Consider the following 25676-nt stretch of genomic DNA (forward strand, 5'->3'; position numbering starts at 1 on the left):
TTTTTTTAATTCTAGTTGGTGTAAGATACCATCTTGTTAAGATCTTTAAGTTTTGTTCTAACATTCTAGCTGATATGGAAGATTTGGCTGTGCGCTGGAATATATTTACCCATGTCTTGGGGTCAATATCCATATTTAGTTCTGTTTGCCAGTTCTTGACATAAGGGGGGAGGGAATCTATACTATCCTGTAAAATACCATATGCCTTAGAGAGGACATGTTTAATATTTACCCTAGAATTACACAGCATCTCCAATTTTGTTAATGGCCTAAGTATCTTATCTTTTTCCTTATTAGTTAGTACATAATGACATAGTTGTGAATACTTAAACCAGTCAGTTACTTCAAAGCATCCTTTAGACTGTAAATCTTTCTGGGTACAAACACGGTTATATTAATACACTTTTTACCTCTGTGATTATTTTGTATCTAAGCCTCTGCAGACTGCCCCCTTATTTCATTTCTTTTGACACTTGTATTTTAGCCAATCAGTGCTGACTCCTAGGTAACTCCACGTGTGTGAGCACAATGTTATCTATATGACACACATGAACTAATGCCCTCTAGTTGTGGACAAACTGTCAAAATGCATTCAGATAAGAGGTGGCCTTCAAGGTCTAAGAAATTAGTGTATGAGCCTACCTTTCAACTAAGAATAACAAGAGAACAAAGCAAAATTGGTGATAAAAGTAAATTGGGACATTGTTTAAAATTACATGCCCTATCTGAATCATGAAAGTTTATTTTGGACTAGACTGTCCTTTTAAGGCAAAGAAGTGGAATATTCTGCAATGGCCGAGACAATCCTTTGATCCCAACCAGATCGAGCTTGCTGAAGACAAAACTTAAGCCAGAAAGACCCACAAACCAACAACTGAAGACAGCTGCAGTAAAGTCCTGGCAAAGCATCACAAAGGAAACCCAGCGTTTGGTGATGTCCATGCATTCCAGACTTCAAGCAGTCATTGCCTACAAAGGATTCTCAACAAAGTATTAAAAGTAAACATTTTATTTATGATTGTGATAATTTGTCCAATTACATTTGAGCCCCAGAAATAAGGGGATTGTGTATGAAAATGGTTGCAATTCCTAAATGTTTCATACAATATTTTTGTTCAACCCCTTGAATTAAAGATGAAAGTCTACACTAAAATTGCATCTCCGTTGTTTCATTTAAAATCCATTGTGATGGCGTACAGAGCCAGAATTATGAAAATTGGGTCAGTGTCCAAATATTTACAAACCTAACTGTATGTTAGAGCATTTTGTAATTGCAGTGTTGCTTGCAAATGATTACGTTTAACCTCTGTGAAGGGGGAACGCACAGATAAAGAACAGCATTGCCCCATTGGCAGCTATCTTGTGATCCAATAACAAGAGGCATATGTGTGTAGCCACCAAACACAAGCTAGCTCCCAGTAATGCACTGCTGCTCCTGAGGCTACCTAGGCGTGCTTTTTAACAAACTATATCAAAAGAATGAGGTCAATTTGACAACAGAAGAATTAAAAATGCTGGTTCCTATCTACCTTTTATCGATGGTGACAAATTCTTTTATATAACTGTTTTGTATTTTGTTTTTTTTCTATATTATGTCACGTAAAATAACTATTCTTTAATCATTTTACTTTCTCTAAAAAATGAAAAAAAAAAACGATTGAAAAATTACAGAGGATGTGTTCATGTAGGAGTTTAAAAACTGGTATTAGAGATGATGTATGTGAATGAAATGCCAAACCTATAAAGACTATCAACATCCTTGTGTACTGTATGCTTAAACATACTGAGACCTACTTAAAGGGACACTCAATCAAAATGAAACTTTCATTATTCAGATAGAGCATGCCATTTTTAACAACTTTTAAATTTACTTCCATTAACTAAATGTGCACAGTCTTTTTATATTTAAACTTTTTGAGTCACCAGCTCCTACTGAGCATGTGCAATAATAAGTGTGTATGCATTTGTGAATGGCTGATGGCTGTCACATGGTACATGTATGCATTTATGATAAGCTGATGGCTGTCACATGGTACAAGGGGAGTGGAAAACGACATAACTTTTAAAATTGTCAGAAAAAAAAATCGATTACTCATTTGAAGTTCAGACTAAGTGCTATATTGCATTGTCTTGTTATCTTACATTTGTTGATTATGCAAATATACTGTGTTGACTGGTCCTTTAAAGGGATAGAAAAGTCAAAATTTTAACTTGCATGATTCAGATAGAGCAAGTCATTTTAAAACACTTTTTTAATTTCACTACTATTTTTAAATGTGCTTGGTTCTCTTGGTATCCCTTGTTAAAAAAGAATACACATATACCCTACACTAGTGGGAGCTAGCTGCTGATTGGTGCCTGCAGACATTTCTCTTGTGATTGGCTGACTAGATGTGTTCATCTAGCTACCAGTAGTGCAATGTTTTTCCTTCAGCAAAGGATAACAAGAGAACAAAGCAAATTTGACAATAGAAGTAAATTGGAAAGTTGTTTAAAATGGTATGTACTTTGCAAATCATGAAATACAATGTTGGGGTTTCCTGTCCCTTTAAGTTTAATGTTTATTTCCCAAATGCTATTAAATCTCAAGATCATTCGCAACTATATGTTTCTTTTTTCAATTAACAGACAATGTTGAAAAATGGTGTCAGGATTATTACCTAAATATTACTGCACTGGAGATGGCATGCGTCATAAGACTGGAGCTGCTGGACATAATGAAGCGCATTGAACTTCCAATTACTGAACCTGGCTTTGGCTCAGAGGAAAATGTTCTGAACATAAAGAAATCTCTTTTGTCTGGATACTTTATGCAAGTAAGTGCAAGCTACTGAATAGCCCATCACAGACACGTGTTTGTTTTTTTATCTCAAGACAAATGTAATTCTAAAAATTCTCAATTCAGTACTGTAAAAATATAACAGACTAATAAATTAAGTTATAATACATTTAAAGGGACATTAAACACTTAATTTTAAGTACAGCATTGAGGTTAAAGGGACAGTATACACTCATTTTCATATAACTGCAGGTAATAGACACTACTATAAAGAATAAGATGCACAGATACTGATATAAAAATCCAGTATAAAACTGTTTAAAAACTTACTTAGAAGCTGTCAGTTTGGCTCTGTTGAAAAGGTAGCTGGAAAGCCCACTACAAGTGGCAAATAAGACACTCCCCCCCCCCCCGCCCTCTTTTGCATATGAAAAGACCCTTTACACAAACAGGAGCAAGCTGGAGAAGGTAGCTGACAGTATTCAAATAAAACTTTGGGGCTTGGTTAGGAGTCTGAAAATCAGAGCAATGTTATTTAAAAATAAGCAAAACTATACATTTATTTTAAAAAACAAACTTTATGGGCTTTATAAATAGATCATCTGCAAAACATTTATGCAAAGAAAAAATGAGTGTATAATGGCCCTTTAATCCCTACCTCCCTCTAGTCATGTTGAAATCTGGCTTCCACTACATTCTAGTGCTGATGTGTTTGCATATGCGCAGCAACTCTCCTTCAGATACCTACAGTGAAACCCATATTTAGAGGGAGGTGCATGAAATGCATTAGTGTTTAATGTCCCTTTAAAGCTGTTAAATTAAAGGTATGTAATTATGCTGATCTTCTACATATTGGCAGTCAATTTAAAGGGACATGAAATCCCAATGTTTTTCTTTCATGATTCAGATAGGGCGTACAATTTTAAACAACTTTTCTAATTTACTTTGATTCAATTTTGCTTCATTCTCTTGTTATCCCTTTTGCGGAATAAACAGCAATGCATCTCTGGAACCTAGCTGTGCAGCCACCAATCAGGAGCCAGCTCCCAGTGGTGTACGATATCAACAGAAATCAATGGAACAGAGCACATTTATAAATAGCAGTGCATTTGGAAGTGTCTTAAAATGTGCATACTCTATTTGAATCATACAAGTTTAATTTTGACTTTACTATCCCTTTAAATGTTTATTTTTTACCTTCCTTTCATGTAATTTAACTCTGGGGATTGTAAATGCACTTGACAGGCTTCACCAGCATAACGCTACCACATACCTGTCCATAACTGGCCTCAGCAAAGATTATCAGTGAGTAAACTGCAAAACAATGGAACTTTTGCTTACTGGGGCTAGCTGTGTCTAATCCTTTAATGAGTTCTGATTGGCTGTTCCAAATAAGGCAAGTTGTGGGTGGAGTTTGGCTATAGACAAACAAATGCAGCAAATAAGGTGTTCATGTATTCCAATTGTTTTAAACTGATATACTATGCTAATTTATTACAAGACAGCAGAAAAAATCGTAATTAGTGCTGCGTAAAATGTTGGAGCTTTATAAATAAATGTTGATAATAATAATTACACAGTGTTTACTGTCCCTTTTAATACATTTCAGGGTGAACACAACGGCCCTGATATGTTATTCTGGCTACTGTATCCGAGAAGGAGCTAATATGATTTTTGTTCACTGATAAAGCTCTTTTATCTACGTAGTAAAATCAATTGCACTTCTTAAAGTAAATGTAAATTTTGATGCTAAAGTGCCCGTTTTTTAAAAATTCGATTAAAAACAGGGGCACTTTAATTAATCAAAATTTACATTTCACTCCTGTTGTGAAATGTAAATTTTTAATCTTCACAGCCGCTCCAGCTTCCTCCACCCATCACAAGCCTCTTCCTGGGTCTAAAATGAGGAATCCGGCTTCCTCCAATCACGGCAGTGAATCAGACACTGATTCCCCTGGGGGGGAAGCTGTGATTGGAGGATGACCTATCCATAATTTCTGACATCAGAAATGGCTTGCAACGACCGGAGGAAGCTGGAGCTGCTGTCAAGTTTAAAAGGTAAGTTTTGTTTTGTTTTTTTTTTTTAACAACACGAGTGAAATGTAAATTTTGATGAATTAAAGTGCCCCTGTTTTTAATCAAATTTTTAAAAACTGTGCACTTTAGCATCAAAATTTACATTCACTTTAAAGGGACATAAAACAAAAAATTGAAATGCATGAGTTAATTCCAGTTTTACAATAGATTAGTGTATTAGCTTTTACTATAAAAAAAAACGAATAACTGCCTTGTGCACTTGCATTCTAACACAGCAAAATTATATATTGTATTGCCAATTACGTAAAGGGACAGTAAAGAAAAAATTAAACATTCATGATTTAGATAGAGCAAACAATTTGAAACAAGTTTCCAATTCACTTTGATTATCTAAATGGGCACATACTTTTTATACGTACACTTTCTGAGGCACCAGCTCCTAGTGAGCATGTGCAAGATTCACAGGATCTATGTATATGCATTTTGTGATTAGCTAATGGCTGTCACATGATGCATTAGGAAAGAAAATGTAACTGACATTTGTCAGAAAAAAAAATCTACTCATTTGAAATTCAAACTAAGTGCTTTTGCATTGTCTTTTTATTATGATATTCTAATGTGTTTAGTGGTCCTTTAATTTGCAGTATAGCTAAGTGTTTCTCAACTATAGTCCTCACGTTCCCCTAACAGGCCCTATTTTAATTATATCTAAACTAGAGCACAGGTGATATAATCAGCTAAACAGTAACCATGGTTACTAACCTGCTCTCAGCTGATTATTTCACCTGTGCTCTAGTTTAGATATAATTAAAAATGGGGCCTGTTAGGGAAGCCTGAGGACTGGAGTTGAGAAACACTGGCATGGCTAATAACAAATGTCTCTGTGGGCTCTCAGAGCAGACTCAGCGTATGAATGAGGGTGCAGGCCAGTGGAGTAACTAAACCACACTGGGCCCATGGGAAATGACTGTGGTGCCGTCCCCTCCCTTCAGTTGCATTCTTTCTGGCTGTTTTCACCACATAGACTCAGAGAAGCAGCTACTCATGAACCTGAGTCATGCTTTCCCCCTTAGTCTGTGCCAGAAGATATGCACTTCCTATACAAGTATGGCCACAGGTTTTTCTGTACAGCAACACTATAACAGCCATCTTGGAAACTCTGCCACCATATTTGTAAAGACAAACACTTCCCGTGCAATTTGAGCCCTGTTTTGCAGGTTGGCTCACAGAGGAGCCAGACACCAGAACCCCACAGTAGCTACACCACTTGGATCAGGGCCACATGGGCCCCTAGAGGTGTGAGCCCAATGTGAGACTCCTGTAGTTATGTACATCTGCTTCATAAAATGGAAAACCATCAATGAAACATAACGTTTACTACCCCTATGTTTGCTAATACATGTTTATTTTCCAAACTGAAATTCACTTGTATGCTTTTTAGTTATGGGTTTTATGTTAAAGTGCACATTCCTCAGTAAGAGGTCCCCAGTCTGACTATTCATATTGCTTATAAAGTCACCATAAAAACCGTTTCTCTTCTAGCCATGTTAGGAATAAAAACAAGTTGTTAACAGATGGACTAATCCTTAGTGCACTTTCTCAGTTGATGATAGGCAGATGACAAGAGAGTCCGTTATAAATAGCTGCCTCAACAATGACAACAGTGAGGGGAAGTTACGTAATACCATGACTTGTAAGTGTCAATACAAAAGACATAACACAAGGATTGACTTGCACAAAGGAACACAAATTGATTTACAGAACCGTTCTCCAGTAGTAATCCCATATTTTGATAAAGTAGGCCACAAGTTCTATTGTAAAATAATTTGTAAGAAATGTAGGACAAAACCTACCCTAAAATTGCAACCAGGTCGCAAAGAAGACTTGTGTTCAGCATACAACACAAAGGGCAAAACAAAAGCTGATCTTCATAGAAGAGCCATGATCAATTGAACTCTCTCTCTACTGGGAATTTCAGAGAAAAACTTGCCCAAAATACCAGAGAATTTTTAGCATTTTTGCTATCATTCTGTTTAAACAGAAATAGAGCATTTTTATCTACTTATGAAAACTTTGTATATTTGATTTTATTTTGGAGCCAAATAAGTTTGGGAACTTCTGCAGGTGCAATAAAACTTACTGGTTCGCAGTCACCATATCAGACAGACTTCATAAAACAAAGCGCATTAGGTTGGATCAGAGCTACCTTTACAAACCCCATATTTCAAATAGGTAGAACCAGAATGATAGTAGGGAGAAAGGGTATACAAAAGAGAATGGGAGGAAATTCCAAAGCCTTCAGGGATGTTTGTACCGACTTAAAGTGGCAAAAATCTTGTACCACCCAGTCAAGAATCATTATCAATGACGTGCAAGAAAATGCATAGAAACAAATTGTATGTTGTATTAATCTTTTTAAGCTTTTAAAAACTTATTGTAGATAATACAAGCTTATCCACTTTGTGGAATCATTTTTTTATCCCAACTGTCCAAGTAGTGATTTTGATGTAGTACTTTGAGCCTTATTTAACCTTCTTTTCTCTTTCCTAAGTAACACAGTTCTTAACAAGCATTGTTGTAGAATTCCCTATATGCTTGCGGCTATTCCGCATCTTATTGTTTTGGCTAATAGCGACAGCATAATTAGTTTTATGAGATGTCTGAGACGATCAATGGGAACGTAATGAACTTCACTTAAAATTCACTGGGGTAACAAAGAAACTAATAGTTCGGAATCAGTCAACAAGTGATTTTTTCACTTATAATATCCCCATTGGTAGCCAGCTGTTGCTCCTTTTCTACTGCCCACTGAATGAAATTCCCTTTATGCCTAAAGTAACTACAGGCTCATAATAGGATTTCACAGATTTACATGTAGTGAAGATATTTCATTATATGGCTATATTATATTTCTTCACATAGACAATTAAAAATATATGAAATCAAACATTTTCTTTGATTGATTTAGATAGAACATACAATTTTAAACAACTATTTTCATTTCTTTGTTGAAAAATAGAAGCCGTGCACTAATGTGAGCTAGAACATACATGGGTGAGCCAATAACATGAGGCATATGTATGCAGCCACTAATCACCAGCTCCTGAGCCTACCTATGTATCCTTTTCAACAATGGATACTAAGAGAACAAAGCAAATTAGCTAAAGGTAAATAGGAAAGATGGTTGTGTACTCTGGGAGCTCCTCTAACGGAACACAGTCTAACCTGATTTAAGACCACAAATGCATTCCTTACATCTGAGATAGACCGGTTGCAGGTGACTTGAGGCTAAAGCGCAAAACGGTTTCTGCTCAAAATTTAGTGTCTAACTGGCACGGAGAAACACTGCGACACTGCGGTATATCCCTATACTATGCAGGAATTGTCTCAGAAATGCCATCTTGCAATATCATGGCAGTCAAGCAAGAATCTTACGGGCATGCAATTGAGCTCCAATATGACCGAGCTTGGGGACAAAGGAGGTACATAGACATAAGGGGTAAGACAACGCCTCACTCACAACATATATACTTCAATGAAAACCCCCGACACTACCACCTCGCACTACCACAGAAGCTTAGCACATGACAGAAGGGTCCGTGATTGTGGTACAGAGCACGACTATAACAGAGGCCGACTGCCACAGGGGTTATACCGCACACTCACCCGCTATTTGCCACGGCTTGGGGCTTGTACATTGAGTATGGCTGTACACATACAGCTAACCTAAGTTTTTGACTGCCATGCTACAATCGTAACTTTATGGTGCTGACCTTGCCTCTGATCAGTGCATTAAAATAAAGCAACGCAAATGGGTGACAGCGGAGGAGGCCTGCACATGCACAGCACCCCAGTATCAGGTCACAAAGTGTCGGTAATAGGGAATGGGACATAACTATTTTTAAGGTAAAATATGTACCTTCCCACCATGTTGCTGTCTCCTGGACTTTACCATTTCTTTAAATGTTTACGACATCCCTTAACGAGCCTACGATGATTCCCATATGCTTAATGTTTGATCCTGGGGGCGAGGACAACAGATGGAGAGTGCAACTGTAAGCAGTGTTGTATCGCTGGGGATCGAGGTACACAATATTGATGGGGACATTCCTACCTTCATATTTAAAAGCCCATCCCCAAGAGGTGCCACGATATGCTCTGAACTGAAGATGTCATTTTTGGGATCAGTTTGGCATTATCTTTAACGGCAGCATGTCCATTTCTTGCTACACAGCAATCCCTCTATACTCCTTCATGCAAACAAGAATGTCCTATGAAAACCGACCAGACTTTTTGCATCAGATCAGGGATTGGTTAAAAAAAATCTGCCTGAGATACCATCTCTATCCCAGGTCTATCTATTAGATATATTCCTGCTGAGCGTTTGATAATATCTAGTTACATAAAGTCTAGCACTTGATAATATGATGGACTTACACCGGAACCCAATTATAGCACAGGATTGTATCTCTAAGGATATTTTAGATCTTGCTGCCTGGTGAATTCGCTCTAGCTTACTAGGCATGTATGCTTGTCTATATGTACAAACGTTTAGTAAATGTTTCTGGATTTTATAGGTCTGAATTGAGAGTTCTTTATACTATAAACTCCTTATAAATCTTCCATAAATTCAGTTGGAAGATATATTTAGACTCATAGATATCTTACCGTTTAATATTTCAGTATAGGATATAATACCTGAGACAATCTCACAGCTCTTATAGCCAGAGAGTGAATAAATAAATAAATATATAAATATATATATATATATATACACACACACACACACACACAGTATATGCCATGGATTTTAGGTTGGCTTTTATGTATAGAAATCATATTTAATAACGCATATAAAGTTTACAGTGCAGTAAATATAGAATTATATCGGGCTATTTGTTATTCTATGTTTAAATGGACATGCCTCATCACCAATTAATGGTATCTCAATTTAACCATTGCTTTTCCTTATAGCTAATTGTTTATATGGGATCCCTATTCTGATAATTTTCTGTTATAAAAAGTATTTGTTATTATGCATAAGATACTATATGGTCCAAACCTGCACATACAACAAGAGACGTCGTATGTGGAAACTTTAGTTCAGTCTATTGTTATATTCTAGTCAAAGTTTAGTTATGCTAGTTACCTATGAACATATATGTTCCCTATACAAGCGTAGATTATTGTACTACCCTCCTTAACATTTATGAAACCTCCATAGTAGGTTTACTTCCAGGATGTCACTGTACATAACTCCAAGGCATAAATCCTTCAAAGTGTAGCACAATTATATTTTGCTATTTGTATACTCTAATGCAGTGTGGGTTTTCAGGGTGCTAAGTTTGGGCACCAGCATCTACAGACCCACTTGTTCATAATACCCCAGTAATGGCTTCCCATTAGATGCAGTTCTCTATGTGTGCTAGGTTCAGTGTATGTTAAGCACTGTTTGTACTAGGTCCAGTGTGTGCTAGGTACTGGTTATGGTAGGATCAGTGTGTCCAGGGTATTGTATGTGCTAGGTACAATGTGTATCTTTTTAGTCTCTGGAATTTTTTGTTACCTTCACTTTAAGGAAGTAACACTCTAGACATCCAGTTACTTATGAGTGTCTGTTCACCCTAAGACCCTTTAGTGACCTTCCAATCTACGTTAACTTCTCTTTCATGCTCCTATGTCTCACTGTTTTAGCTTATATTACTGGAACATTGAGAGATTGCCATGATATTATGTACCACTGGAATATATTATTCTCCTCCTGAAGTACAAAAGCCCTTGATCTAAGCGCCTCTAGCTACTTCTCCCTCATATGATACCTGGTGGTTATCCATCAGCTATAGATTTGTTCTATACAGTTCCTAAGCAGTCGTCTTCTACAACTAGCCCTGATACCTCCTAATAGTCTTGCCTTTTCTTTAAAGCAATCACTTACTCCTTTTGTATGTCTGCAGAACCTGCTCCTCAATATATGCGATCAAATTCATTAATATATTTTAAAGCAACTTGTTCTGACTTTGTTCCTAGGTGAACTATTTTCACCACAAATATTTGCAATTTACTTATGACGTATCAATGTTTTGATAGCAATTGTTTACAGACCTGTGTCTGTTTGAACAGGGGACCTGCGTGTTCAAGTGTTACTTTTAATTCTAAAACCAAATTAAAAATTATTTGTAAACAAAAAATCACATGTTTTATCTGAATTATAAGAGAGGGGGGGGGGGGGGCAGAAACTGGGTTTCATGTCCCTTTCCCACTCAGGTGCTGACGGCTCAAAGCCGTCGCTAGCACTCTCCCACCTTGAGTGAGATCTGGGGGCTCCCACCCCAGCTATCAGGCCTGTATAGTGACAGACATCGCCGGCGGTTCACGTTCTGTGCAGTGATGTCACCGCAGAACTTTATTTAAAAATTACAAGTATAGGGAAAGGGGGCATGCTGCTTAGAAGCCTGTATCTCCTACAGTGTAAGTCTTGGGGATAAAAAAAAAAAAACTTAAATCAACTTAGCACTCAAAGGGTTAACCTTAATCCCTTAAAGGTACAGTAAACACTTTGTAAATGCTAGATATTTCTGTTGTGTTACTATAGACTAATGTTTTTAAAACAAATCCTTTTTACTGCTATTTTTGAAATAGCCAAACTCCACCCACCATTTGCCTTATTTGGAGAAGCCAATCTGGGCTTTAGTCCACAGACAACAAGGCTTGCCGCTGTCAGTTAGTATACAATGCATGGTCTTGCAAGTGTTAGCTGATAAAGCCTATTAGGGACAGATATGTAGCTTGGTTAGCCTTGATAAGTCAGCAGGGTGCATTTCAAGTTTTGATAATTAGAAATGATCTATTTTCAAAGCTAAATTACATGAAAAGGGGGCAAAATAAAAGCAAATTATCGTGAACAGTCATTGTGAGATTATATAAATACTGTATGTATTTTAGTAAAATGTGCCATTATTTTCTAGATTGCTCGTGACGTTGATGGTTTAGGAAATTATATCATGTTGACACATAAGCAAGTGGGTCAACTACACCCATATACTGGCTACTGTAAAGGACAAAAACTTCCAGAGTGGGTTCTCTTCCATGAATTTAGTGTTGGAGAAAAAAGTTGCATCAGAATAGCATCTGAGATCTCCCCAGACTTGTAAGTATGAACAGAACATTTAACCAAACATCACATTATTTGAATTACAGTTGGCTTAAATGGAAGGAGAGCAATATACCTATATTTTATGTAGAAAAGGGTGGGGAGTATAATATATTCCAAAACAGAAGTGTGTAGAGGTTATCATATCAAACTCTGCTGGACCAATTCCTTTCAAACCATTTTGCAGTAACTGCCAAGACCTAACAATTATACCAACATTTTAGCCAAACTTGTTAATCCAGTCAAGTCATATGCATTTAAACAATATGACTCGGAACATAATGGCTAATCAAACTTAAAGGGATATAATACTCATATGCTAAATCACTTGAAACTGATGCAGTATAACTGTAAAAAGCTGACAAGAATATATCACCTGAGCATCTCTATGTAAAAAAGGAAGATATTTTACCTCACAATCTCCTCAGCTCAGCAGAGTGAGTTCTGTGTAAAAAGTTATACTCAACTGCTCCCAGCTGCAGGTAAAAAAAAATGAAGAAATGAACAGCAGCCAATCAGCATCAGCAGTGCTGAGGTCATGAACTTTTACTGTGATCTCATGAGATTTGACTTCACTCTCATGAGATTTCATAGTAAGCTTCCTTTACCTGATTGGTGAAATAATATGAGAGTGCACAATGCTCATCCCTTCAGATGTCCCAGGACAAACACACTAAAATGCTGCTTAGAAATCCTTTACAATGGGAGGTGGCTACTGAGGAACTTTTGAGGTAAAATATCTTTCTTTTTTACATAGAGATGTTCAGGAGATATTTTCTAGTCAGCTTTTTACAGCTATACTGCATCACTTTCAAGTGTTTAAACATTTGGGTATTATGGCCCTTTAAGTCATCTCCAAAAATGTTATTGTTTATAAAGATAGATAATCCCTTTAGTATCCATTCCTCAGTCTTGCACAGTCAACATGGTCATATTAATATACTTTTAACCTCTGATTACCTTGTATCTAAGCCCCTTTTGACAGCCCCCTGATCATATGGTTATTTACTTATCTATTAACTTGCATTTTAGCCAATTAGTGCAGTGTCATGCACAACTTCACGGGATAGAGCACAATGTTATCTATATGGCCTACATGAACTAGCAGTCTCCTGTTGTGAAAAAGTGATAAGAGGTTGTCTATAAAATTTAAACCTCTAAATTTCTGCCTGTTTCTAAGCTACTACAGAAAGCCTTATCACCTTTTATTATCCTCTTTCAAATGTGGGGTCACTTGTCAGTTTAGGTGTACAGATAAGTGCTCCGTAAGAGCCCCTTCTCCCTCAGCCAAAAGCACATTTTGGCTCCTGTTTCAGATGATCGATTGCCACTTTGCCAGGATCATAGAGAGACAAACAACCCTTTTGAAAACTGAAAGCCTGACATTTTTTTTTTTAAAGAGAGCGATAAAGGGGTTGGCATCCAGTTTTTTGTTTGTTTTTTCTAAATAAAATAAAAAAGGTACATTGTTCTGTTTAATGGCTGAACTGTGAAACAGACATAAAAGCAATGCACAGCAACAAGATGTATATTTGATTATTTGGTTATAGACATTTAAAAAAAAATAGTCTCCACATTCCAGACAAAGGAATGGTGCGATTTTAATGGAATGCAAAGGAGATAATCTTATGAATTTGAAAGGGTGGTGTCATTTTTTAAAGCATGTGACAGCAGGAACTAAATAATTTAATTGGGTAACACACACCAAGCTTACATCACACAACCTTCAGTGTCAAGTGTTAAGATAAATCTCTCTTGGTGTCTATCCTCAGATTTATGCAGTTTGTACCCCAGTATTTCTTCAGCAATCTCCCACCTAGTGAGAGCAAGGAGATACTGCAGAAGGCTTCAGAAAATACATCCCATGTGTTATCAGCCCAGTCAAACGAGGAAGAGTTGGGTGAGGATACGTATGACAACAACACAGACAGCAACGCAGAGCAAAGGTGTATTCTACAGTGATATGGACTAAAAGAATACTCAAGAAGTGCAATAGTTTTTTTTTTTTTCTTCTTCCATAAAGACAAAGGAAGAATTTATTGAACTTTGAATTTTTGTACATTATGGCAAAAGGATCGATGTTATACAGGACTGGAATTGCTTTTGTATACATTTTTCCCTATATGTCTATATAAAATTAATTTGTTTCGATCATGGTTTTAAGTGTTTGTTTTTTTTAAAGAGTTTGGATGACAATGATACAGGATACTGTACAATTTGAAATCATATGCAATTTTTTTTATAAAACAATCATAGTTAACTAGTTCTTAGTTTAATGCATTCAAAAATTATAATTTCATAAAATTCTGTTCTTTATAGGAAATCATTTACACTGACAGATATTCTTTGAGCTTTTCCATGATTGGATTCATTCTGTCTGCTGGAATCAACATTACAGTTCGGAAAGGTTTCATAGGAACATCATTAAAAGACCATCGTCCTCCCAACTGGGTATCACTCTCCTCCTGTACAGAGTAGTTGAACTTCAGAATTGCTTTCTGTCGACATTAAAAAAAAACAACAACACTTGAGCATTAAGTTTTTACCATGAAACATTACTATGTCATTTCTCGCTCTCAAAATTAGGGATAGACAGATATCGTTTTTTCAGGGCCGATACCGATTATTGACCTCCTTTCAGGCCGATATTCTGTACATTTAAAGTTTTGAAAAATCAACACCAGTTTATACCAGAATTGTGTAGAAATTAACAAGCTTATAAAATTTGTAAACATTAAAAGTAAACAACTGGGAAAAATAAAGTACTTGAGAATTAACTATTAAATGGCTTCCCAAAACATAGTAAATGGTATAAATCCCTTTTAAACTACTGCAAAGCTAGACACTACACAATTTCTTAAAGGGACAGTAAACCTTAAAATTAATGTTATATAATTCTGCACATAGTGCAGAATTATATAACATTAGCCAACCATTATTTAACATAATATTGCATTTTTATTTTTAGCAAAAAACTCTGTTTTACAGACCCGCTCTCTGGGCTCTGCTGAGCGGGTCTGTTATATTCACAAAGCGCATCGGGCCAGCTGTATAGTCACAGCCCGGCCCGACCGCGCCATAAGACTAAGTGCAGCTCGCTCCTGCTGTTTAATGGGGTTTTTTCTATGCCCATGAAAGGAGAAAATAAAATATTTAAAGGGACAGTCTACACCAGAATTTGTATTGTTTTAAAAGATAGATAATCCCTTTATTACCCATTTCCCAGTTTTGCATAACTAACACATTTATAATATACTTTTAACCTCTGTGATTATCTTGTATCTAAGCCTCTGCAAACTGCCCCTTTTTTTCAGTTCTTTTGACAGAATTGCAGTCTAGCCAATCCGTGCCTGCTCCCAGATGACTTCTTGTGCACGAGCACAGTGTTATCTATATGAAATATGTGAACTAACACCCTCTAGTGGTGAAAAACTGTTAAAATGCAATCTGAAAGAGGTGGGCTTCAAGGTCTAAGAAAACAGAATTTATGTTTACCTGATAAATTTCTTTCTCCTACGGTGTATCCGGTCCACGGCTTCATCCTTACTTGTGGGATATTCTCAATCCCTACAGGAAGTGGCAAAGAGAGCACACAGCAAAGCTGTCCATATAGCTCCCCTCAGGCTCCGCCCCCCCAGTCATTCGACCGACGGTTAGGAGAAAAAGGAGAACCATAGGGTGCAGTGGTGACTGTAGTTTATAAAAATAAATTTAAACCTGACTAAAATGCCAGGGTGGGCCATGGACCGGATACACCATAGGAGAAAGAAATTTATCAGGTAAACAAATTCTGTTTTCTCCTACATTGGTGTATCCGGTCCACGGCTTCATCCTTACTTGTGGGAACCAATACCAAAGCTTTAGGACACAGATGAAGGGAGGGAACAAGTCAGGAAACCTAAACGGAAGGCACCACTGCTTGCAAAACCTTTCTCCCAAAAATAGCCTCAGAAGAAGCAAAAGTATTGAATTTGTAAAATTTGGCAAATGTATGCAGTGAAGACCAAGTCGCTGCCTTACAGATCTGTTCAACAGAAGCCTCATTCTTGAAAGCCCAAGTGGAAGCCACAGCTCTAGTAGAGTGAGCTGTAATTCGTTCAGGAGGCTGCCTTCCAGCAGTCTCATAAGCCAACCGGATGATGCTTTTCAGCCAGAAAGACAGAGAGGTTGCAGTCGCCTTCTGACCTCTCCTCTTACCAGAATAGACAACAAACAAGGACGAAGTTTGTCTGAAATCTTTAGTTGCTTTTAGGTAAAACTTCAAAGCACGAACCACATCGAGATTGTGTAACAGACGTTCCTTGTTAGAAGCTGGGTTAGGACACAGAGAAGGAACAACTATTTCCTGGTTAATATTCTTATTGGAAACCACTTTTGGAAGAAAACCAGGTTTAGTACGTAAAACGACCTTATCTGTATGAAACACCAGATAGGGTGAATTACACTGCAAAGCAGACAATTCAGAAACTCTTCTAGCGGAAGAGATAGCAACCAAAAACAAAACTTTCCAAGATAGTAATTTAATATCTATGGAATGTAGAGGTTCAAACGGAACCCCCTGAAGAACTGAAAGAACTAGATTAAGACTCCATGGAAGAGCCACAGGTCTGTAGACAGGCTTGATTCGGACTAAAGCCTGCACAAACTCCTGAACATCTGGCATTGCTGCCAGACGTTTGTGTAACAAAACAGACAGAGCTGATATCTGTCCTTTTAAAGGAACTAGCTGACAAACCTTTCTCCAATCCTTCTTGGAGAAAAGCTAAAATCCTTGGAATCCTAATCTTACTCCATGAGTAACCCTTGGATTCGCACCAACAAAGATATTTCCGCCATATCTTATGGTAAATTTTCCTAGTGACAGGCTTTCTAGCCTGAATCAGGGTATCTATAACTGAATCCGAAAACCCACGCTTAGCTAGAATCAAGCGTTCAATCTCTAAGCAGTCAGTTGCAGAGAGACTAGGTTTGGATGTACGAATGGACCTTGAATTAGAAGGTCCTGCCTCAAAGGTAGCTTCCATGGTGGAACCGATGACATATTCACCAGGTCTGCATACCAGGTCCTGCGTGGCCACGCAGGAGCTATCAGAATTACCGAAGCCTTCTCCTGTTTGATCCTGGCTACTAGCAGTGGGAGAAGAGGAAACTGTGGAAAGACATAAGCTAGATTTAACGACCAAGGCGCTGCTAAGGCATCTACCAGTGTCGCCTTGGGATCCCTGGACCTGGACCCGTAACTTGGAACTTTTGAGTTCTGACGTGACGCCATCAGATCCGGAATGCCCCATAGTTGATGTTGTCCGACTGAAATCTGATTAATCTGTCCTCCGCTAATTGAGGCCATGCCTGGAGCGCATTGAATATTGCTCTCAATTCCAATAGGTTTATCGGGAGACGAGATTCTTCCCGAGACCATAGACCCTGAGCCTTCAGGGACTCCCAGACCGCGCCCCAGCCCAAAAGACTGGCGTCGGCCGTGACTATGATCCACTCCGGTCAGCGGAAACTCATTCCCTGAGACAGGTGATCTAGAGAGACAGCCACCAGAGGAGTGAGTCTCTGGTCCATTTGAATCTGGGGAGACAAGTCTGCATAATCCCCATTCCACTGTTTGAGCATGCACAGTTGCAATGGTCTTAAATGAATTAGAGCAAAAGGAACCACGTCCATTGCCGCAACCATTAGTCCTATTACCTCCATGCACTGAGCTATGGATTGAAGAACTCGACAAGCGTTCAGAAGCTTTAACTTCCTGACCTCTGTCAGAAAAATCTTCATTTCTACGGAGTCTATTATTGTTCCCAGAAAGGGAACCCTTGTGGACGGGGACAGGGAACTTTTTTCTATGTTCACCTTCCACCCGTGAGATCTGAGAAAGGCTAAAACAATGTCTGTATGAGCCCTTGCTTTGGGAAGGGACGACGCTTGTATTAGAATGTCGTCTAGGTAAGGTGCTACTGCAATGCCCCTCGGCCTTAGCACCGCTAGAAGGGACCCTAGCACCTTTGTGAAAATTCTGGGAGCAGTGGCTAAACCGAACGGAAGAGCCACGAACTGGTAATGTTTGTCCAGAAAGAGGAACTGATGGTGATCTTTGTGGATAGGAATATGCAGGTACGCATCCTTTAAGTCCACGGTAGTCATGTATTGACCCTCCTGGATCGTTGGTAAAATTGTCAGAATGGTTTCCATTTTGAATGATGGAACTCTGAGGAATTTGTTTAGAATTTTTAAGTCCAGAATTGGCCTGAAAGTTCTTTCTTTTTTGGGAACTACAAACAGGTTTGAGTAAAAACCCAGTCCTTGTTCCGCTGTTGGAACTGGGTGTATCACTCCCATCTTTAATAGGTCTTCTACGCAACGTAAGAATGCTTGTCTCTTTATCTGGTCTAAAGATAAGCGAGACATATGTGGAACCTTCCCCCTTGGAGGAAGGTCCTTGAACTCTAGAAGATACCCCTGAGAAACAATTTCTAGTGCCCAGAGGTCCGGAACATCTCTTGCCCAAACCTGAGCAAAGAGAGAAAGTCTGCCCCCTACTAGATCCGGTCCCGGATCGGGTGCTACCCCTTCATGCTGTCTTGGTAGCAGCAGCAGGCTTCTTGGCCTGTTTGCCCTTGTTCCAGCCTTGCAATGGCTTCCATGCTGGTTTGGGCTGGGATGCGTTACCCTCTTGCCTAGTGGCTGTAGAGGTGGAAGTCGGTCCGTTCCTGAAATTGCGAAAGGAACGAAAATTAGACTTATTTTTAGCCTTGAAAGGTCTATCCTGTGGAAGGGCATGGCCCTTTCCCCCAGTGATATCTGAAATAATTTCCTTCAACTCTGGCCCAAATAGGGTCTTACCCTTGAAAGGAATATTAAGTAATTTTGTTTTGGACGACACATCCGCCGACCAAGACTTTAACCAAAGCGCTCTGCGCGCCACAATTGCAAAAACAGAATTTTTCGCCGCTAATTTAGCTAACTGGAAAGCGGCGTCTGTAATGAAAGAATTAGCCAACTTCAGGGAGTGAATTCTGTCCATGACTTCATCATAAGAAGTCTCCTTTTGGAGCGAGTTTTCTAGTTCCTCAAACCAAAAAGCCGCTGCAGTGGTTACAGGAATAATGCAAGAAATTGGTTGAAGAAGAAAACCCTGTTGAACAAAGATTTTCTTAAGTAAACCTTCTAATTTTTTATCCATAGGATCTTTGAAAGCGCAACTGTCCTCGATTGGTATAGTCGTGCGCTTAGCTAGCGTTGAAACTGCCCCCTCTACCTTAGGGACAGTCTGCCATGCGTCCCTTCTAGGGTCAACAATTGGGAACATTTTCTTAAATATAGGAGGGGGAACAAAGGGTACACCTGGCTTCTCCCACTCCTTAGTCACGATATCCGCCACCCTCTTAGGTATCGGAAATGCATCAGTGTGTACTGGGACCTCTAAGAATTTGTCCATTTTACACAATTTTTCAGGGATCACCAAAGGATCACAATCTTCAAGTGTAGCTAGGACCTCCTTAAGTAGGGCGCGGAGGTGTTCTAGCTTAAATTTAAATGCTATGGCATCAGGCTCTGCCTGCTGAGAAACTTTCCCTGTGTCAGAAATTTCTCCCTCAGACAGGCCCTCCCTCACCGCCAAGTCAGATTAATGTGAGGGCACTACAGATAAATTATCCTCTGCGTCAGCTTGCTCATTTTCTGTGTTTAAAACTGAGCAATCACGCTTCCTAGGAAAAGCTGGCAGTTTGGATAAAAATGCTGAGAGAGAATTATCCATTACTGCCGCTAACTGTTGCATAGTAATCGCAATTGGTGCGTTAGATGTACTGGGCATCGCTTGTGCGGGCATAGCTGGTGTTGACACAGAAGGGGAGGATAGCGAGCTATCTTCACACCCTTCAGCTAAAGAATCATCTTGGGCTATATCTTTAAGTGTAATTGTACGGTCCTTAAGCTGTTTGGACGCTATAGCACATTTCACACATAAATTTAATGGGGGAACCACCTTGGCCTTTGAACATAGACTATCTGAAGGTTCAGCCATGTTTAACAGACTTAAAAGTAACTTCAATGCAATAAAATTTATTTTTGACAAAAACGTTACTGTCTCTTTAAATAATAAAAGTGCACACTTTATTACTGAAACATAATAAAACCATCAAAAACACATCCGATTTTTATGAAATTTTCACCACAGTGTCATAATGCTTTGAAAAGGTTGCACACAAATTTTCAGACCAATTAACACCTTAATGCCCAAACCGGAGCTAATAACAGCAGTTAACCGGTTAACACACTACAGTACTCTGCCACAGCTTGCCCTGTGGCTTTTACCTTCCTTAGGGTTATTTTGGTAAGAATATAAGCCTCCCTGGAGCCCTTCCTGATGCCTCCGGACTCCCCACGTGAAGCTGCATGAACTGGCTAGTCAAAACAAGTGCACAATTGAGGCGCGAAAATGAGGCTTCCTTCCTCTGCATACCAGAGTGGAGGGGCCTTTCTAACTAGATTAGGTGTCCAACTAAGTGCCAGGCGCAAATTAATCCCCAAAAGTGTTTTAAATTGATAAAAAAAAACACCTATTTAAGTTGAAAACTTGCTAAAAAGCAACCGATTAGCCCACAATAGTGTCAACCAGCATAAGCCCTTAAAATAAGCCATCCTTTTATTGCTGAATCTAATAACAATGGCTTACCTACCCCAGAGGGAATTTCTGACAGTCTTCTAGCATTACTGGGTCTTGTTAGAAAAATGACTGATCATACCTGAAGCAGTTAAGCCTGCAAACTGTTCCCCCCGACTGATGTTATCTGGTTTCAACAGTCCTGCATGGGAACAGCAATGGATTTTAGTTACTGGTGCTAAAATCATAGTCCTCTTAGCAGAAATCTTCTTCACTTTCTGCTGCAGAGTAAATAGTACAAGCCGGCACTATTTTAAAATAACAAACTCTTGATAGAAGAAATAAAAAACTACAACTAACACCACATACTCTTTACCACCCCCGGGGAGATGCTACTAGTTAGAGCGGCAAAGAGAATGACTGGGGGGGCGGAGCCTGAGGGGAGCTATATGGACAGCTTTGCTGTGTGCTCTCTTTGCCACTTCCTGTAGGGATTGAGAATATCCCACATGTAAGGATGAAGCCGTGGACCGGATACACCAATGTAGGAGAAATTAGCATATGAACCTCCTAGGTTAAGCTTTCAACTAAGAATACCAAGAGAACAAAGCAAAATTGTTGATAAAAGTAAATTGGAAAATTGTTTAAAATTACATGCTCTATCTGAATCATGAAAGTTTATTTTGGCCTAGACTGTCCCTTTAAAATTAAAGAATCATCAAATATAGCAGCTTTAGTGAAATGTGTTGCAAATGTGTAACATTTATCAGAATGCAACAAATAATGTTCTATTTGACAGCAATTAGCAAGCAGATTGATTTTATGTATTGCTGACCCTTATGAGCAAATCAAAAATAATTTAGCTCTGTCTACTTCAGGCAAAATATGTAGCTTTAAGTGCCACTTAAAGATCACATTTTCCATTTCACAAATCATATATGTTTGCTTATGCAAGTCCGTCTACAGGCCTGCCATTGGTGGTATGGTAGTTGGTAACTGAGCTCCCAGGAAGTGCTATTTATTATTAGATGCTATGTCCAGCTTATATGTGCTATAGATTATTTGTGTGATTATTTGTGCCCGGTTTTCAAAAATTTGATTAAAAACAGGGGCACTTTAATTCATCAAAATTTACATTTCACTCGTGTTGTGAAAAAATACTTTACAGCCGCTCCAACTTCCTCTGCCTGTCGCAAAGCCTCTTCCTGAGTCTAAAATGAGGAATCCGGCTTCCTCCAATCACGGCGTTGAATCAGATACATATTCCCCTGGGGGGTAGCCGTGATTGGAGGTTGACCAATCTATCATTTCTGATGTCAGAAATGGCTTGGGACGACCGGGGGAAGCTGGAGTGGCTGTCAAGTTTAAAAGGTAAGTTTTTGAAGAAAACAGTGAAATGTAAATGTTGATGAATTAAAGTGCCCGTGTTTTTTTAATCAAATTTTTAAAAGCTGTGCACTTTAGCATCAAAATTTACATTCACTTTAACTTTGAAAATTAAACATTTTCCAATTCTGAAAACTGGAAGTGCATATGGCAGGTTTCATAAGCCTAACCCTTCCTGTGAAGTTCCTAACTATAAACGGCAAAACAATGGAACTTTCTAACTTTTACCAACTAAATTACTGTGGTTAGCTAGAAATACCACAGGAAAAAAGGCAGCTATTTCAAATGCTGATATAAAAAGGTAAAATTAGTTATTTTAGTAAACTATTTAATACACTCCAGCAGGTAAAATGGATCATTGGGAACAATTTAAAGGGGAGAAAAATTTAAAAGGTACACTGTCCCTTTAACTATTTTGTATTTTCCAATTATTTACCTTTGAAATGTGTTCACTTTCTCCACAGAGAGGCTACAGTGCAGATTTCAGACAAATATACTGCAGTATGTCATTCTAAGATTGTACCTTTTAATTTAATCAATAATTTCACAAAGTTAAAATCATGGAGGAAGAGGGGAAATTTAAACTATAATAATCCAGAATTTTATGGCAATCTAATCAAAGTGAACAACTAGGGAACTCAGAATACATTTAAGTATACATATGCAATTGTAATTAAATTAATCTGAGCGTATATTAAATGAGACTTTCTTTAACAGATATGTTGCTATACAACAGATTTTTATGACCAAATGAAAACCTAGAGGAAAAATGGAATTGCTACTAGTAGTAAATTAGTAACTGCAAAATTCCGCTCTAGACAAATAAAATGAATAAATCTCAGTCCGTTTCACTGCCAGTGGTAAGGCCTAAACTATAGAAGAACTGGTTGTTTGTCTTTCATTGTGTACAAATGTGATCTCTTATTGAATATGCAGATTCAGTATTTATCGATATGTGAATTCCCGTACATGCTTGCCAACTAACTCCTAGTTTCCATTGTGGTGGTAAAAAAACATTTCTCTCCATTAAAGTCTATGGAGAATTTTTATGTAACCACCAGTTTCCTAACTTCACCACCTCAGAGGAAACTTGGCCTTAGCTGGGGTAGGTTATGCATGGGAGACTGAATACAACTTATTCATTAGAAGAAATATCTGAAGAAAAATTGATAATAGGAGTAAATTAGAAAGTTGCTTAAAATTGCCCGCTCTTTCTGAATTACAAAAGAAAAAAATTGGGTTCAGTGTCCCTTTAAGCTCATGATTGGCTAAAATGCAAGTCTGTCAAAAAAACTGAAATAAGGGGGCAGTTTACAGAGGCTTAGATACAAGATAATCACAGAGGTAAAAACTGTATTTCTATAACATTTGGTTATGCAAAACTGGGGAATGGGTAATAGAGGGATTATCTTTCTTTTTAAACAACACAAATTCTGGTGTTTACTTTCCCTTTTAATATCTGTGCAAATCCAGAGCTTCCACAAGAATCAATGGAGCCAACGAAGGACCCGAATGCACGTGTCTAGTTAACTACACAAAATAGTCTAGGGATATCATATTGCACAGTACAGTCCGTTTTAGTTGATGTTTTGGACTTGAGAAACTTGTCAGCTTGATGGGTACCCTGAATGTTGAATACAGATCAGAAGAAACAGATGGGGAGGTCACAAGAACTAACAAAAAAAATAAAGGAATCCTGATGATGTCCCAAAAGGTATTTAATCACCATGAGCAAGTTGTGGATTCACTACTGTGATCCTAATACAAAAACACCATGAGGCCTATTTATCAAGCTCCGTAACCCTGTCCGCCTGCTCTGATGAGGCGAACAGCTCCGTAACCCTGTCCGCCTGCTCTGATGAGGCGAACAGGAATCGCCACAATACAAGCCAATCGGGTTGATTTACACCTCCCTTCTGGCGGCCCATTGGCCGCGAGTCTGCAGGGGGCGGCGTTGCACCAGCAGCTCTTGTGAGCTGCTGGTGAAATGCTGAATACAGAGAGCGTATTGCTCTCCGCATTCAGCGATGTCTGTCGGACCAGGTCCGACAGACATATGATAATTCAGCCTCCATGACCCTCTTCCCCTCTGAAATTTCATGTCCAAGCAAGTGCTAGCAGAAAATCTATGTTTTTAGATGACTGACCTTCAGGTGAAGAGGCCATAACCCCTTTCAGACTAAAACTTCCCCAAAAGACCACAGCATTTTTGCCATCACTTAATTTAAACAGAAGAGCTTTTTTTTTTTTTAATTTACCTATCAAAACTATATATATTTTTTTTTAGTAGACAACCCAAAGTATTGATCTCTGCCTTTTTTGGTATATTTCATGCCACCATTTTACCGCCAAATGCGATCAAATAAAACAAAAATTGTTAAAGGGACTGTAAAATTCCTCATGCTTTTTTTTTTTAATTTAAAGTCCTCCATGAAAAAAATGATCTTAAAATGCAGGAGCATAAGCACTATGGAAGCATCTTAGCATAAAGATTCAAACTTATTTCAGAACTCCCTGTCGGCCCATGAAGACTTTTTTTCTTCTTTTTGTGTTGTCAAACATTCTCAGACCAACCATATACAAATCCAGAGTGCACTTTCCCTCTTCACCTGCGCATGCATAATATGAGCAAGAAATAAGATGTATTCTGTATAGCTATTTAACCTTGTGCTGTAATATAATTTGGATTGAGTGTTGCTCACTCGCAACAGACGTGTCAGCTCAAGCAGTGCAATTGCAAGGCACTATGTTTAACTGAGCCGGCTATTAGTATTGCGCATGTGCAGTAGGAGAGGGAACGCACAGGGAATTCAGTGAAGACATACGTTCGCTATCCCATTGGCTATGGAAGCCAAAATTGTGAAAAAGAAAAAAAAGCTCCAGCTTCGTGGGCAGACATGGGAAAGTAAGTTTTTTAATCTTTATTTTAAAATTCTTCTGTAGCGCTTATGCTCTGCATTGTAAGATCACACATAAAAGGAACATTTACTGTCCCTTTAACTATTTACAAACCCCTTGTATGATTATGGCACAAATGGCTGTAATTCTCTGTGATCCCTTTTGTTCAGAAATAGACATATGGCTTTGCCATTACTTTTTGGTAATTAGAAGGCTGCCAATTGCAGCTGCACACCACACTTATTATTCCCAGCAGTGAAGGGTTTAATAAGGTAGCTTGCAAGGTTAATTTCAGCTTTAGTGCAGAGATTGCCCTGCCACCTGACACTTCCTACCCCCTGATCCCTCTCAAACAGCTCTCCCTCCCTCACTGGTCACCCCGTCTTAGGTACTTGCAGACAGTCTGCAGTTTTTTTTTTGTTTGTATTATTTTCTTCAGTGTATGATTACCTCCTTACCTTCCTACCTCCCTCCCAAAAAGCTCTCCAATCCTCCCCCTCTAATTAGTTTCTACCATCTTAGGTACAGGCAGCTGTCTGCCAGTAAACGGTTTTCTATTAACTTCTCTTTTTATTTAAAAAAAAAAAAAAAATTCTGTAGTGTAGATGCCCCCCCCCATTTACCCCCCTTCTAAAATCTTCCCCCCTCTCCACTCTAAGACCCCCCTCTCCCTCAGCATTTATTTTTTCTGTAGTGTAGCAGTCCCACCCATTCCAGCCCCTCCCGCCTCCAGCGATGGGGAGCCAAACCAACTCCCTCCTAACCTTCTCGCAACACCAACGATCGGCACCACTGCTACCCGATGCAGAGAGGAACAC

General features: G+C 38.6%; 2 protein-coding genes across 3 annotated transcripts in view; one reads left to right on the plus strand and one right to left on the minus strand.

Moving 5' to 3' along the window:
- Window positions 1-14117, plus strand: part of DHX32 (DEAH-box helicase 32 (putative)) — a 195249-nt gene extending 181132 nt beyond the window's left edge. For both annotated transcript variants that reach the window (XM_053692517.1, XM_053692516.1), the window contains 3 exons: window positions 2629-2816; window positions 11782-11963; window positions 13739-14117. In XM_053692517.1, coding sequence (XP_053548492.1) covers window positions 2629-2816; window positions 11782-11963; window positions 13739-13928 — 560 coding nt within the window. In that variant the 3' untranslated portion in view covers window positions 13929-14117. The remainder of the gene's footprint in view (window positions 1-2628; window positions 2817-11781; window positions 11964-13738) is intronic.
- A 72-nt stretch (window positions 14118-14189) lies between these two features.
- Window positions 14190-25676, minus strand: part of BCCIP (BRCA2 and CDKN1A interacting protein) — a 30143-nt gene continuing 18656 nt past the window's right edge. Inside the window, exon 7 of the mRNA XM_053692519.1 lies at window positions 14190-14464. Coding sequence (XP_053548494.1) covers window positions 14294-14464 — 171 coding nt within the window. The 3' untranslated portion in view covers window positions 14190-14293. The remainder of the gene's footprint in view (window positions 14465-25676) is intronic.

Source organism: Bombina bombina, chromosome 9, assembly GCF_027579735.1.
Source record: "Bombina bombina isolate aBomBom1 chromosome 9, aBomBom1.pri, whole genome shotgun sequence".
NCBI classification, from domain to species: domain Eukaryota; kingdom Metazoa; phylum Chordata; class Amphibia; order Anura; family Bombinatoridae; genus Bombina; species Bombina bombina.